The 17,592-nt window shown below is 35.5% G+C and overlaps 1 protein-coding gene across 5 annotated transcripts in view; it reads left to right on the top strand.

Annotated features, from left to right (window-relative positions):
• LOC149578130 (vacuolar acid trehalase) overlaps nt 1-17,592 on the top strand; it is a 303,065-nt gene that overhangs the window by 116,948 nt on the left and 168,525 nt on the right. For all 5 annotated transcript variants that reach the window (XR_016364224.1, XM_089827636.1, XM_089827640.1 and 2 more), the window contains exon 2: nt 5,249-5,322. Coding sequence is in view for 4 of the 5 variants with exons in the window: in XM_089827636.1 (XP_089683762.1) it covers nt 5,249-5,322 (74 nt within the window). In the remaining variant the exon portion in view is untranslated. The remainder of the gene's footprint in view (nt 1-5,248; nt 5,323-17,592) is intronic.

Below are 17,592 nucleotides of genomic sequence, written 5' to 3'. Positions count from 1 at the left end.
TTGAAACAACTAAAAATCATGAGTTGGAATCTATTGACTAGTTGGATAAAAGGAGATCACTTTGGAGACTTTGATGATCCCAATTGCTCCTTTTACCCTAGAATGGCTAGATAGAAAGATGACAAGACTAGTAAAGAAGGGGAAAGACAAGAAAAGTTTGGGAAACACTAGAAAGTTGTAATAACCCTGACCTGGCTCTCTCTGCTACATATAAGATTCTTTCAAAATCCTAGTCACTAAATTGATAAATGAAAGTGAACTGTTCATAACTAACTACATGAACTATCAGAACTCAGATTAAACTAACCAAATGAAATTCTGCAAAGCATTCCCTTCTTCCAATTTAGTCAGTTAGGACAGTTGCATACAAGGTATAACCACATCACAACTTTCCCAAAGATGGTAATTAATAACAATGAGCAATTGCTCTCCAATTATTGCAGTCACAAGAAATTTGCCAATGGAAAACAATAATGACAATAAGAAACTGAAGAGTTTGATGTGGCCCCAATTAACAAAATTTTAATTCTTTTTTCAACTTTATTCTCATAATGTATAACTAAACTCGTAATTACAATTTATTCGAAATTCACAATGTTTGCAATAAGGAATAGTACTCGATCAGGAATTCAAAATAAATTTGCAACCTCGACCCACTAAATTGACTTCCTAGCAGGAGGAAGTAGACGTCCAGTAGCATTGTCATTGATAGATAGATGGGTGCCCAAAAAAGCAGGATTCTTGCTCAAGTCCATTTTGGTTGCCTAAATAGATGTTGCCAAAGCAGGCTATGCAAGGTGCCAGAAGTGCAGAACAGGTCCTAAAACTGAGCAACCAAACATCATTCAATCACAGGGATATGGTTGCCCAAAAGCAAGAGTTTTAGTTCTCAGCTGGTGCAAAAAAAATGTTGCAGATTGGGCTTGAAATGGGTCTTCTATGAGCAGACAATTCACATGCCACAACAAGCCAACTGGGCACTTGTGCTCAAAATCCACAATGCCAGCCAATAGAGGCAACTCACGTCAAAATACAGGAAGGCTTGACATTTTCAAACTGGAGGAATTAAACATTATGCTAGCAATTGCTTCCAAGGTAGATGCCCATATATCATAATGAATGATGCCGAGGGGAATCTCACATGTGCAGATCAACTAGCAAATTGTGCCTTCCAATAATGTATAGTAGGAAGAATCCTCCAAGTTTTAGACTTACATTTTACAGAGTTTTTTCTCACTACAATTCAAAATTCAATTACTCCAATTCCACCCAGTCACAAATTATTTGTCAAAACCCTATCAACCGATTCTGTCTTTTAACAGTAGTAATCACAAAAAGAGATTAACAATTTCAACCTTGAACAACTCTTTAGAGATTAATCTACAATACCCCAGTTGTAGATTAGATGCCCCCTAAGACCCAAACTCTTATACCACAGCAAGAGCACAAAAGTCAACAACCTCATATAATCTCACCAAATGAATAAAAGCAAATAATAATCGGATAATCAGATGCTTTTCCTTCAAAAAGAACTCATAGTTTTAACCCCCATTGGCACAAAGTTGTCTAGATGCAACTTCACTTAAGAAACTTCTCCAACATAACATCATTTTATAAGATTATTATAATAAAATGCTATTATAATAATGAAACTTAAATAATAAATTAATAAATAGAGGCTCATGAAATTAATAACCCAATCCACTACAGACGATGACCAACTGCCAGTGCCACCATTTGCACTGCCAAATATGGCAACCATGGACATTACGGTCCTTTCTGCCCAAGATTGCTTGTCCTCAAGCAGTCAATCATCACATTGAAACCTCTACCAAGATCGCATAAGAAATATGTGACATCCCTGTCATCACTAAACCAACTGTATGACACTAACATCATCAGGACGAATAACATAACCTGTAACATAACTCCCAAAATCTGCATTGATGATGTAGAAGCCAAGATATCACTAGAAGACAACTCCATAGGAGAGCTCAACATACCCTCCTTCACTGAATCCACCCAACCATCCTGCCAACAATCCGTCTTAGGCACATACCAACTCTGCACCTGATGCAAATCCTGAATATGTGAGTCAAATACAAGATTGTAAACATTTATCATAGTATAAATTCTATTGCTAGTATGACTACCCTCATCCTCATACTCAGCCTACTGGAATGAATCTCCCTCAACAATATCAGTATAAACCCACATGCTATGGTTTGCTACTCCTTTCAACCTTAATGCACAAGTATGACCTTTAAAGAAAGGCCCTTTTCACCAATAGCAAAAGTGTCTCCCCCTCAGGTCCTCTTTGGATGTATCATCGAAATTCCCCACTGACTTCTCCTTGCCCTCAACAACTGGAAGGGACTCCTCATTAATAGGCGGAGGAACAAAAGATTTCGAAGCACCCTTGCTTTGAGAAAATGACTATAAATCTCATACCTTCCTCATTGTCTCCTACAAAGAAGATGGGTCTAATAACTTCAACCACCCACGGAGTGGCTCAACCAATCCCTCCATAAATAACATCACCTGTCTGTGCTTTGATATATTGTAAACCATAACTGGTAGTCTTTGAAACTCACTGATATATCCCTCTAAACCACCAAATTGTCTCAGTTGAGCCAACTCACAGAAGTACACCTCGAGATCCTTTCTATCAAACCTCTCAATCAGATGATCCACGAATTCCTAATAGGAAGTAATTTGATCATGTTGCAAGGTTACTAACCCATGGTACCACCAGTCATGGGCAACTCCATCCAAGTGTAATACTCAAAACCTAATGGCATCCACCTCAAACATAGGATGCAAAGCCAAATAAGTGTCGAGCTTATGGATCCAAGCTTGAGCTGTAACTCGCCCACTACCATTGAAGTGCTCTAGTCTCATCTTACTGGAAACCTCTCTTAGACTAGTTTGTCGAGGCCTCTATGTCTCAGGCACTGACCTCACTCTGGAATGCTCTCGCTTATGAGTCAAAAACCTATCAAAATTCAAATGTTGCTTTATTGCTCATGGCAAAGCATCCATTCCGCAAAGTGTGCCACAATGTCATCAACAAAAGGAGCGGCTTCAGGCTCAACACTGACTGCATCCACCTCAAGTCTCAGAAACATGGGCATTTGGCCTATCACATGGGCCAATTTGGCTGTCATCTCTTTCAGCTAACCTGCCTCGATCCTCAACTCGAACCCAATCTCCATCTTTATATTTGTCACCATCTCGAGATCTATCATCAACTTGAGATCTATGAGAACCAATAGAAACATCTTGAGCCCTCTCCCTACTCCGTCCTCGAGGGAGTGCTATCCATTGTAGTGTCAGGAAGCTGTTGCACACACCTGCCATCTGGTTTCGTCCTGCAGTTAAGTCCCAAAATGTTGCTCAAACATCTCTATCCACCTCGGAACCTATGCCAGCATCCTTGTAACCTGTACCAGCAGAACCACCTTGACTACTAGCTCCACTATCACCCACTCTACCAAACTGAATATCAGGATCACCATCTTTGGGTGGAGAAGTGTGACCTCACAAGTATAATGAATACCAAACATCCTATCTCTATCCATAACGCTAAAAACTAAATCTTCAAAATAAAGCACTAATCAAACTGAGCCCAATTCTGGCTGGCTAGTAGGAAACTGCTCTGATACCACTGTGAGAATCTCGACCTAGCGCACTATATTTAATTGGCAATAGGTATGAAATCTTATTTTGTTTCTGATAATTCTTGTCTTCGATTTGAATAGTTAGATATATATATATATATATATATATATATATATATATATGCCCCTTTCATTCTTTTTAGCTTGTATTTTCAATATATAAATAAATTGCATAAAACACAAATTTCTTGCCAGGATAGTTATTTTGAAAAATATATATATGATGCCCCAAAGATCTTAGATTTGCTCTAACAATAAGATCTCCACTTCTTATAAACAGTATGCCATAGTAGAGAAGTAAGCAATTCGCTATACCTCAATAGCTAAATTGCAAAATGATTGCAAATGCAATTCTCTAGAAAAAACTCTTATTCCACAACAAGGGCACAAAAATCAACAACCTCAGATAATCTCACCAAATCAACAAAAGCAAATAATAATTGGATAATCGGATGCTTTTCCATCAAAATGAGCTCATATTTGTAATCCCCATTGGTGCAAAGTTTCCCAAATGCAACTGCACTTAAGAAGCTTCACCAACACATCATTTTATAACATTATTATAATAAAGTGCTATTATAATAATGTAACTTTATTTTAATTAATAAATAGGAGCTCATGCAATTAATAGCCCAATCCACTGTAGACAATGACCAATTGCTAGTGCCACCATTTGCACTGCCAAATATGGCAACCGCTTGAATTAGACTTTCTAAAAATAGTAAGTCCACCACTAAGACCCCCAAATAACCCTGTCAGCTCACAAGGGTCACTATAAAGAACTGACTCAATTATCTACATAAGCACGCCAAAAAATGGAGACATTACAAAAGTGATGACAGTCCTCACTAAATGAGCAATTAGAGAAACTTTTAACATGCCCTACAACAAGTACTCCTCAGTTCCAATATAGTCATACTCTAACCCTTCACACCTTATCCTTTCTTACTCGTACTCTAACCCTCCACACCCAATCCTTACTTACTTGACAATGCATGCTCTACCGTACCATAGCAACTCCTCGAGAAAATGTCAGGATTTCCACAAACAGGCAAAGCATTTGGTCAACTGTAGCAGCACATCAATGAATGCAATTGGCTTAAAAGGTGTATCAGTTAGATTCAAGCCTCTTCAGGCTGCGTCCGAAGGTGCTTTCCCTATGCTATTGTTAATCCATATCCTCAACAGTCAACACAAACCAATCTAATTTTCTTTACCTGTTCTTATTTGAGTCTGTGTACACATTCTCTAAGATAATCCAAGTCATCTAAGTTTCTTAATTTTTCTGCAGAAGTGTTGTCAGAACTTTTTGTGATTAAATGTGTGTCATGAAACAACATAATTTTGGGAAATTCATTGGTTGAATATAATGGTGGAGCTATTAACAACCTCACAAATTCCATGCCTTAAATGCAACCTTGTTTGTTATTGAAACCCTTTGAGTAGCAGAACAGGATTCAAGAAATTAAGCAGTTATGAATTTGTATATGAACAAGCTTATTAGTTTGTCATATTATCCTAAGTTGCTTATAGTACGTTGTCTAACAATTGGCAATATTATGTTGCAGAACTTCCTACTGAGCTGATTGAAGATCCGAAATTTGTTCCGTTAAGCGAGGATGATCCCAGATTTGGCCCTCCAGTAAGTAGGTGCATATCATTTACCAAATATAATGTGTTATCGAAGTTACCACATATGTTCCTTTGATTGAGGATGGTCTCACTTAGATCCAATCATTTTCTGAGTTTAATACCGCTGAAATTGTGTGGAGCCTTGCATGTTGGTTATGCAATTTTTTTGAGAAAACTGTGTATATTTTTAACATTGACATTTTGGATACACATTGTACATAAACATTTACAGATTATATTAATGATGTAAGAACACCATATTAGTTGAGTCTAAAATGTAACAATTAAGTTACAATCAACTTGTAGCTTTTCCATTTCAATAATATATTTCCGTTCTCTCAAATTGCATGCATCCATTTGTCTGACATTTAGTATTAGAATGATGAAGCCTTAGGAAGGGTATGCTGACCCAGAGTGAGGAAGCCTTGCAGAGGGTATGCTGACTGCAAAGAAGATTGAAAGGAGGAGGAGAATTGTTTCTTATTAAATCACTGCTATTCGTTGTGCATCGAATCAGTATCAAAAAGAGCAAGTTAAGTACTATTTAGCAAAGGGCCTACTGACATCTGTCTAGGAAAGACTTACATTTGGAGGTCTGACCTGTAAGTTTTCATTGCAGAGGGCAACCACAACCTGAGTGCTTTTGAATGGCCACACTGCTGATTTTTTTTGAGGGCTTAGCTATCAGTTGATAGTGGAGAGGCCAATCTGCTTAGGATTTTGAAGTTTCAAATTAGTAAAAGAAATTCTCAAAAAATGCAGAAGCTGGCTGACTACAATTTGGTAGAAGCTGGCTGACTACAATTTGGTAAAAAACTGGTGTTGAGGACTGAGTTGTTGCTGACAAAGAGCAGTTGAAGAAAGATATTGCTGTCATTGATCTGTTATCAAGGGGTATTTTCTCAAGTGCATGCCTGGGTATTGAGAAACCATTTGTGATTTTTTTTTGTGAATATACAAATAGTGCACCTTTTTTTTTGAGAATTCCTGAATTATCCTGCAAATTCATCGAGGTTGAATAATCAAGGGCAGTATACAAAATAGTGCTTTTCTTGAAGCCCAAACGTTAACAAGCCAAAACTCTAATGTTTGGAGTCACAAAATTGTAATGTTCCGAAGCCTAAATATTGACAAGCCAAAACTTCAATGTTTGGAGTCACAAAATTGTAATGATCCTTTTTTGGGCCTTTCTTATATTGCTCTAAAATTCCCCTTTTTGGGTTTGAATCATACTCAGGGATTTCAATTTGTAATGTTTCAAGCTAAGAGAATGTCACTTCCATAATTATCACATGTCAACATATTTAGAGATATACTTAAGCTTCAATTATTTAATTCTCTCTTAATCACTAACCCTAAGGCGGATGCTAGAATTACTTGACAACGAGAATAGTGTCATTTGATCACCAGGAGTTGACTCAATCTATATTTATTTGATTAAGTTCATCAACTGTTTATTTTGTTTCTGATTTCTTTCTCTTATCTTGCAGGTATAACCCACTGAGCAATTGTTATCAGTCCGCACTCTTCATCTCGACCTTTCTAGTCATCCTTGATGAATCCCAGTGTGGCTGTCTATATCCTTGAATATTCTCTATTTATCACAGTCAAAACTTTCTGCCCACCCTGGGCTTATAACAGACAATTATAAAAGAGGTTCATGGAAATTTTCATAATTGTTTCTTGACTCTTTGAGTGTGCCTTCACTTATCTCAAATGCATATGGATGATACCCCTTTATAAATGTTGCACAAAATCGGAAATCTTTTCAATTTAAATTAAGGTCTGAAAGGAATAATCATAACAGTTACAACAGATAGCTCAGACCCTTTTTTGCATTTACATAAGCAATTCAGATTTATGAAATCAATACATCCACTTCGGACCTAGTCTCTCTAACATTTCCCTTCAGATTTCAAGCTAGAATCTCCGAGCCTTATTTTAAAAATAAAAATGGAAGGTGAAGTGTAAAAAGAATGCATGACCTGGCTTTGTAATGCATGGGTATTTTCCTCAATTGCCGGTTAGATCCGGAAGTGTCTGGCAGAGTTCCTTCGCTGTGGAAAATCAATCCTCTAGTAGATGCAGGTATGATGACAACCTCCAGTGAGAAAATTTTAGGTAGGGAATATAATCCTTAAAATGAACAAGCACAGTTATGAAACAATTCAATAGTATGAATGCCGATTACACTTGTGAGTCCACAACACTTATGAATGCAATTATTGGTATGAAACAATGGCAAAGTGGCTGCAATCACAGGTGAGAATTAACGGCACTATGAATGCAACTTGTAGATGACAATGGAATCACAGATAGCAATTAAGAATGAAATCACCGATAAGAAGAGTGTTCATTGGTTAGATGCAATGACAAATATAGAGTTTGGATTGTTGTTTCATACGCATGCTTAGTTATAAGCAAGATGAAGAAAGGTGGCTATAAAATGAGTTATATTCAAGAGCTATTGAAAGAGCCAATAAGGCTAATTCAACAACATCAAATAGGCCGATGGAAATTATAAAGGCCCAATGATGAATATAAAAAGAATATGGCTGCTGGAAAATATATAGAAGGATACTATCTTGTATCCACCTTTACTCGTATATACCTATACACATACACGTAATATTCTAAATATACGTACTCGTCTATACATCATACTTTATGTAAGCATATACATTTATGTACATTATATTTGAATTTGCACATATATACATATATATCTATGTACATGTACAAGTACATGTAGGTACCATGGTATCATTATATTAAGACATGCCTGTCATAATAGGAAGCTTTGAGATCATCCCAAATTATAAAGGTAGCAATTTGTTCTTAGCTTGATTATTTTATTATCTTATTAGGTGCATTGACCAGTTAGCTCATGGTGATCACTTGGTAAACCCTTGCTTGCCTAGTCCAGTTTTTCCTTGACCAAGGTGGTTTAGGGCCCATACCTATTATCTCAGTGGTAGGTGGTGTACTCATGCCCTTTCCTTTTCTAGCAATGTGTCCCCCCTTCGTCACGTTCCTGTTAAAGAAGTTTATCAAGGTAATAACATATTTCGAAATCGTTTAATCAAATCAAATAATCATATTAGCTAATCCATGTGCTATTCATATAGCATAATGAAAACCATTATTTCAATTTCTCAAGAAACATAACAATTAACCAACTCCTCAATTTCACATGAAACCATAACAAACAACTAACACTTCATTTTCACATGAAATCAAAGATAAACAAAAATTTAACCAACCAACTAAATTTCATTTAAAGTCTCAACGGCTATAACAGACATTTTAATTTAAACAAAAAATTGGGATGTAACAATACCTTTCTGAATATCTCTCACATATAATCCATAAATTGATTCTTTTGTATAGTCTGTAGCTAATGATTATATTCTCTTATTCGTGTCTCCTCTAATATTTTTTTTTCTCCACCCACATTCCAAATGATGTGTTTTTATGTCTTCAAGAATGAGAGGATGCAAATTTTTAATTATGACTGAATGTGTCTAGAGCTAGTCGTGCCTTTTCTCTTGTTTAATAACTCCTTTTCAATAATATGTAAATTCTGAATGACTATATCGCTGCCCTTTGTTATTGGTGACTTAAATTCCCTCACTGCTGTCCTTTAACAATTGTATTCTACAACTTTGTTTTCAAGGATTTTCTTTGTGTAGAAGATGAGATTTATGAATATTGTAGATATTTATTGATTAATGATGAGTTGATTATTATTATAAATAGTATAGTGAATATATATATTTATATATTAATATTGATTGGTTAAATAATTAATAATTGATCACTTATTGCTACTTCTAACATAATTAAGTGATTAATAAAAATTGCACAAAATATACATTAAAAATAAATTTGTACATCAATTATGGTTTGTGACAAAAATACTCACCACTTGGGATAGGAACTGTCAGAGAATAATTCTAAAAATAATGTTGTCCTTCATTTTGTGATGACAAAATGAAGGTGATGTTGCAAAACTTTTTCAATTAAGTTTCATATTTCTCTAAGGTAACTCACTATACAATTAGCAAAAATTGATCAATTAATCTTCCCCAATCCACATAGCAAGTCTTTTTACTGAAGGGTCTTGTCAAGTCCTTTTTGATTTTTTAGTTTGATAACCTATACTTGATTTTTGAGGCCTTCTATAACATACACTTTTCCCTGGTCTTAAATAACATCATGTCATATTAAAGAAATACAGTTATTACTTCATTTTCATAAGAAGACAGTTATATCAGTTATGTTCATGTGAATGAGATTAAAGGTTACAATTACTTAAATAGAAAACTCATAACTAACATCTGAAAACACCATCAATGAATGTATTACGGAAATTAAAATCTACATACTATGGAATTCGAACCGAAAATCAATGTAGGGATTCTTTTGCAATCACCCAGATTAGTCCACAAATACCACTTAGGATCAAATGGCGATTACCATCCAATTCCACTATATCAAAATCAAATGACGGTTACCATTAAATACCACTTATATCAAATTAGAACATCGATTACCAATCGATCATTTAGGGCATCACATACCACTATATCAATTAGGGCATCAAATACCACTGTATCATTTAAGGAGTCAGATACCACTGTATCAATTAGGGCTTCAATTACCATTGGATCATTTAGGGCATTAGATACCATTGTATCGTTTAGGGCGTTAGGTACTATTGTATCACTTACGGCACCAGAAACCACTGTATTATTTCTTTTCTTCACATTACTAACTATTACCAATAATTGTTTGAATGCTCAACTTATCTTTATCAGATGCACGTCCTGATATCTTGCGGAGAGGGGAAACATTGTCAGGGGCTTAACCACCCAACCTCAGACTATAACTTATCCCCACACAATCTCTAATGAGAAAGGCCCTCCCTACCTGGAATAGATATGGAACACCTTGTTAGCCACTAGGTATCTAATCACACCACTCGATTTGACAGCAGGAGAATACAATAAACATGATCATGCATGAGCTATTAAATGATTCCTTTTAAAAATGATAAACATTGTTATGTCACATCTGATTCTGTTTTATGTTATTGTAGATTCCTTTCTCTCACCTCTTCATCCTTTTCCTTGGCTATACAATCGAGTGAGTCCAAGTGTTTGAATCTCGGAGCAACCCACTCTATATGTTGATTCTCAACTGTTTCATAAATATTATATGTTTCCAATTTATCACATTCTATGATTTGAAAGAATATGTTCTTTAAGACTTATAGAAAATATCATTTGGTTCTGATTATCAATGGCATAAATAAAATATGATTCTATGTCATGGATACTTTACTATTATTTTGATAGCAACTCCTTAAGATTGATGATACTTAAGCATGGTGATTACGCAATAGCTACCTACTGCTAAGGAGTTCGGTATATAGTGGTAGCTGATAATAAAATTCATAACATTACTTGAGGTTGATGGACCACATAACCTGATATAATTCTAGAAATGTTTGGAGTCCTGCCAAACACTATTGATTTAGTTCTTCCTCTGAACGATCTCCAGGTGCATTCACAAGGTGATTTATAGTCACATCTTCAGCAAGAAGAATAATAACCAATATAGAGAAGAAATTGGCAACGCTAAAAAGCTAGAAATATATTAGATGGTATTGCAGAGATTTCATATGGTAGATGGAAGTTGGATGGTTGGAAAGATAGAAGTTGGGTGCTTGGAAAAATATATAAGTGAGATGCTTGGAGAAATAGAAGTTGGCTGCTTGGAAGAATAGATGTCTTCCGTCTCTCTCTCTCGACTTCTTAAGTAAAAGGGTAACATGTCTCCTTGGCTTCCAAGAAGCCGTAACATAAAGAAATATCTTGGCTCTTGAACACCAAATAAAAAAAGCCAAGTGTTACAATCGGTTTCAAGCAAGAAAAAGAATAAAAAGATGGAAGAAGATTTGAAGGTTATAAATTGAAAATAATTATGGTTTATATCTATCTATATGCACGTAGATATACTTATGAGGTGGCATCATTTTATTATAAAGAAAATAATATTATGGTGCCACTTTGTTCTTATATCTGTGTACATACATAGGTATATATTATAATGATGTGGAGACATGATCAATCAAAAACCTTTGAGGTATGTATTATATTTTAATTAAGTTAATTTATGTTTTAAATTGTTTATTTAATAGCTCATGTGGTTGTATCCTAATGTTCAAGTTGCTAGGTCCTAAACCATGGTGATTTACGATTCATACCCATTTGCCTAGTGATAGTGATGCTCACGTGCCCAATTCTTTTTTGACAATGCTTCCACCCCTTCGACGTGCTTCCTACAAGGAAATTCTTTGCAGTTCAATCATATTACCATAACAAGTTATTTAATCATAAATAATCATAACGGCTAACCGCCTTTTCAATTCCATGAATTCATGATAAATAATCAACTAGCATGTTATCTTCACATGAAATTATAACGACTAACTATCTTACCATTTCGCAAGATTATAACAAATTTAACTGTCAACTGACTTCATGTGAACCTCAACGGCTATATGAACATTTTAAATTAGGTAAAAAATTGGGATGTAACACCTTCAAGGTCTTTTTGCATTTTTCAGTGTTTGTTTGGATTGCTTTTGCCTTTTTGTTTCCCACATTCTCTTTCTTTTGATCACGTCCTCATTTGAAACTATTTTGAGACTTAATCGGAGTTGTTAATCAAAAGTTATTAAGGTTTAAGTGCATGTGTAATTGGGTTTTAGAACCTTGACTGCATATTTTAAATATTAGACCTTATATTTGATGTTATGTTGCACTTTTAAAAATATATGACTTAAAAAATCACTTTATATTATGTTATTAAGTTATATAGTTGCACTTTTTGAAATGCAATACATCATCAATCCCTAAATTGTAAATGCAATACATCACCAATACTGAGAATGGAATAGAGATTTGTGTTTGAGAATAACTTTCTTGGAGGAGAGCAATAAGTGTCCAATATTATGGGTTTCGACAGATGCAAGAATAAACTAAAATGGCATTACATTTCCCCTCATTTCCATTCTTCCAAACAGTGATAGCAGTGCGAGGATTTGTCATGAGACACTGATCATTCTAGTCAGGGAGAGGTATATGACTTAGTATATACACAACAACACAACCTTAGTTAATGAACACTGTAAAGGGGAGTCACCTCATATGGAATGAAAATTACATTTGAATTGGGACAAGCCAATAAGCTGTCAATAATCCAATAAGAAATACAATGATTGAATCATGACATAAGATAATCACTCTATACTCTCTACAGATTTAAGAGGTGATAATATACTACAAATTATAAGTTTACATCATATGGGTACAAGGATTAAGATCACAAACATGAACATAAATATTAGATAAGTAAGAGGAGTTATGCGAAACTATTATAGTACAAATCATCTATCATTTGATCATCAAGGTCGCTTTATAGTGATACTTATGATACTTATTGTAGAGGAGGAATAAAAAATAGACCATCTCTATTTCTAAATTAAATATTCAACTATTGCCACATTTCTAGCTCAACATCAAGAATACTTGCTCAATATTGGATATTGATTTGACTAAGGAACAATCACTAAGTCATTTCTATTATTTAATTTCAATTACTGAATTTAGATTGATGAAATCATGACTACTCCTTGTCAAGTTGTTTACATATGGATATTATTCTATATAGTTGATCTCTAAATCTCTTTAATAGTGAATTGAGAACATATCGGATTTAATAGTATCATTCTTACCTGGCATCAATATAATGCCATCGTGATATTGACATAATTTTGAAGAATATTATTACTATGCCAAACTCTAATTCAAAGCAGGTTAAGAGTTGATTATATGTCACACCTAGAAAGAAGTATATTGCAATGGAGATTAGAATAATTTGGGCAAATCTTGAGAAATTACACTAAGAGACATTACATAGTTGCAGCCCTAGATTTTTGTTCCAAGTTATGAGATAAGTTCAAAACTCTCATTCTTTCTAAATGCAAAGGTTCTTCATTCCAAAAACAAATTTGCATACAAGAGTGGAGTGCTGAAACTTATCAAGTTGAGTCAAAGCAAGAGGTATGTTCTTCTTCGTTTCTTCTTTTTGTATATACTGTGTGTTTGTTTGTGAAGGAAAGTTGGAATTTTCCCCCAAAGCATGCAAGTATCTTTCCACATTTTCATCTTCCATAGCCAATCCATCTCCAAATTTGTCCAAACTCCACATTTTCCAAATGTATAATCGAACTACTAAAACCCGATTGCATATTTACACGATAAAAATAGTGAGTTTTCACCATATGTAAATGCATCTCAAAAACCAGATTTTGGGAAAAAGCTCATGTTTTTAAAACAAATCTCTCATCCACATACATCCATATTCTCCCAACTTGCATTCTTATCCATTCAAAGAAAATCCATATTTTGCCTACATGCAATCCACCTTGTAAAATCCGATTTTGGCCATTATTGCCCAAAATACAAGCTGCTTCAAACATTTCCATCCTTCCAAAGTGTTCAAAAAGTATCTAAATCATACTTCAAACACTTATCCTACATAGATCTGTCATTGTGACTCAAATCCCACAGCCTTCATGGATTCAATCCCATGAGACGATGTTTTCACCCTTTATAACTTTCATGTTGCAGCTCAAGATATGTTCAAGAAATCGGCACCTTCGAAAGGAAAAGGAAAAATGAAATACCAATATAACAAGAACTAACACATAGTGCCCCATCTTAGGTTTCATCCTCCTTTGATGAGATCATAGACACAGAAATTGATCATGTTGACATGGCAGATTTCTTACAAAAAATTGAGACATCATCCCAACAAGACATACTGCGGATCTTGAAGTAACATTCACTTGGTTTCTACCTTTCCCATGGCAGCCCTTGAGCCTGAGTTTGTATGGGAATTCGCTAACCGTTTTGATGCCAAGTCAAGAATGGTCAAAGATGCAGATGAAAAAGTTATCCTCAACCTACATCCAGATGTGATAGAAAATATCTTCAAAGGACCAGAAAGTCCAAAGTGCATGGATTTGATCAAAGAGAAATCTTTGCAGCTATGGAATGAGAACAAGCCTGATTACATCAGACATTCTAACAAAAATGGTTGATCAACAAGAGAGAAATCTTTTTTAGATGGCCTAAAGTAATGCATAGGATTGATTTCTCCCAAGAAGTTAATGACTTGATCACTCTTCTGAGAAGAGTTTGTTGCCTCAAAGAATCCAATTACTTTGAGCCATGGATGTATAAGTTCATCTATAAGATTCTTGAAAGGAGAGAACACATCTATTGGGGAGATATCATAAGCACAACAATATGTGAACAATTGGTTCATGTGAAGAGCTCTCTCAATCCACATGAATTCTTATATGATTTTCATTGCTGCAACTATGGGGACATCCTCAAGACCCTCTACCAAGGCAGACGGAGCCCTAGTTCCTATCTGGAGCTATTACAAGCAACTCACTCTTACATAGAGTAAGTACCAGTATAGAAGAGTATAGGATGCCTTCTATGGGCATTTGTAGTGTTGCTTTGACAAAGATTTGGCAATGAAGAGGGTGGCTGAAGAAGCATGGGAAAAGGTGAGTTGATACGGGTGCCTGTTGTTATTGTTTCTAACTTTCACCTACCTAAGAGTTGGCTGCTCTGAAGGAGAGTCCTACACTTTACCGTGGTATCCTACTGATAGGATTATCCTCACGGAATTGGGAAGACAACTTATGGCGGTGCAGGCATATCAAACTAGTCAACATAGGCCAGGATTTGGGATCTTCTTCACAAATCCTCTTTAGATAGTCAAATATTCATCAACCACAGTGCACAAAACCAAGGCTATGGAATTCGAACTTCAACTAATCACATTAAAGAAGTTCAAATCTAGAGCGGATTTTGATTACAGGGGCATTAACTCCAAAACAAAGAGGGAATTCACCCATGTTCACTGTATGGAGGATGTTTGGCTAGATCTTTGGAGTGAAATAGATGTGACCATAATTGACTCTTGCCGGATTACATTACAACAAATTGTTGATCTCAATTTAGTCCCTATTCTTGAAGGGGTTGACGATGATGACATGATCTTAGACCAAGATTATCACAACATTCAAATTGAGAAGCTTCTTCCTACTCCCATTCTATTGCAGTGGAAGGAATCAACCTCAATATTTGACCAATTTCAAGCCATCTTGATGAATGGAAACACATGGCTGAAAGGAAGGGGTCTAAAGAGGATTAAATTGCAAGCTGATGTAGATTGCAACCATTTCTGTTCTATGGGAAGGAAATCTCAGGTTGAGGGTAACAATAAAGACGACTCATCCACTTCAGAGCTGGAAAAGAGTTTCAAACTAAAGCTAAAATGAAGAAAGGGTGCCATTCCAACATCACATTCTTCTCTAGCTTCCCTCAAAGTGCAGGAATGAATTGAGGAAGAAGAACTAGTGATCCTTTCTGCCCCACAACGGCCAAGTGACCGAGAACCATCCATCCCACGTGAACCATTCTTGGCTGCATTAGATACCAAGGTGAATTCTTTCTCTACAGTGTTCGCACCCACCATTCCTATTTCCGAAGTGAACACTTAAGAATTGCCTATCTCTTTTGTGGTTCCTTTTGTTCTCACAATGGAACAATGTGAAAGTTTGGACAGTGTGTTTGAAGCTTTCTCTAATTTTCTAGCTCTCATAGAGGGACAAGTTTCCCATCTTGATACCTCTACTACAATGCTCGAAATGTTTATGTCAGAATCATTAGAATGAACACCCATGGCTCCAATTGTGCAAACAAAGGCATGCACTATGACAAGAGAGATACAAAAAAGATCAATGTTTTCCATAGCCACCATCCTAGTCTCAATTTCAGCAGATTTAAGCTTGCCAACATGGTTAGGGAATATTACTGTGAAGAGGAGAAAGATAGAGTTACCACTAGATGATCTTTTTTTGAAGAAGAGAAAATCCAAACTTCCAGTATGTAAGGCAAAAGTTTTCTCACAAATCCTAGTTGATTATGAGAAAACTATGCTGAATTTGTAGAACCTTTAGTTGACAAGTCGCCCGGAGAGCTTCATCGCTTACATTATGAGTTCAAAAAAATTGAACTTGGAAGATAGTTGTGAGTGGGATGCCCATAGGATGCATTTTCTACCGTGTCCAAACAAAACGATGAACTCCGGGTGAGGAAAAACCAACTCAAGTTGGAGAATACTTGCCTTCATGAGATCATTCACCAACAATCTTCACAATTTGTTGTCACCACACCACATTTAGAATAGGTGAATTAGAGAGTTGAAACGACAAATGCTTGGTTTGAATGAATTATCATAGAGGGAGTTCTGTCTATGAAAGACACGCTTAAATTTCTTGAGCGTCTCAGTGTTATTGAAGAAAGGCTCAATGATATGCATTCTTCCTTCAACCAAGAACTAAAATCCTTGGATGAAGATCTGAGCATATGGGACAAAATGCCAGAAACCGACTTGCATACCTTTGTTGCAAATGGTATCATCTCATCTACATAAATGTTCTATGAATAATATAGGTACAAGAAGCCATTGGAAGCTGGAATACTTTAGAAATTGACATCATGAATTATCTAAAGTAGATGTGGTGAAAGGTGCTCACTAAGGATGATAATTTTGTGATAGAAGAAGAAATGAATTCAGAATTCACCAATAGGGTCAATGCTGAATTTGAAGAAGATGATTTCAGAGTACAAGTGATGAATAGGTTCTCAACCTACAAGCTTTCAGCAAAACACCAATGGGAATTTATTGTAGAGAACTACCAGATCATCAAGAAGTGTCACACCACTGCAATCAAGGTGAATGCAATTGCACAGGAGATTGGAATTCCAGATCCTTCAATGCTTTGTTATTGCATTGTAAAATACAAGGCTTTTGTTGACAATTTTTAAGATCGAGTCAACATTTTTCAACTTTTTCTTCAAGTTTGTTACGTGTTTTCGACTTTGTAGTTTTAGAATATAGGCTGTGTGTAATCCATGTTGTTTTATTAGGATCACTGCAAATGTATTAGCACTGCCTGTTTAGTTTGTATTTTCCAAGTGAAGATCTAAATGTGTATATAGGAGTAAAAGAGACAAGTCTCTGTTTATCGAATAGATTAACAGATAATGAACAAGAATAGCAACAGTAGTACTCTGTTTATTATTCACACATGCCAAGACATTACATTATGCTCGATAAGATG

Source organism: Cupressus sempervirens, chromosome 1 (assembly GCF_028749045.1).
Source record: "Cupressus sempervirens isolate cs-2001-9-10 chromosome 1, ASM2874904v1, whole genome shotgun sequence".
NCBI classification, from domain to species: Eukaryota; Viridiplantae; Streptophyta; class Pinopsida; order Cupressales; family Cupressaceae; genus Cupressus; species Cupressus sempervirens.
This window is presented reverse-complemented; position numbering and strand designations above follow the sequence as displayed.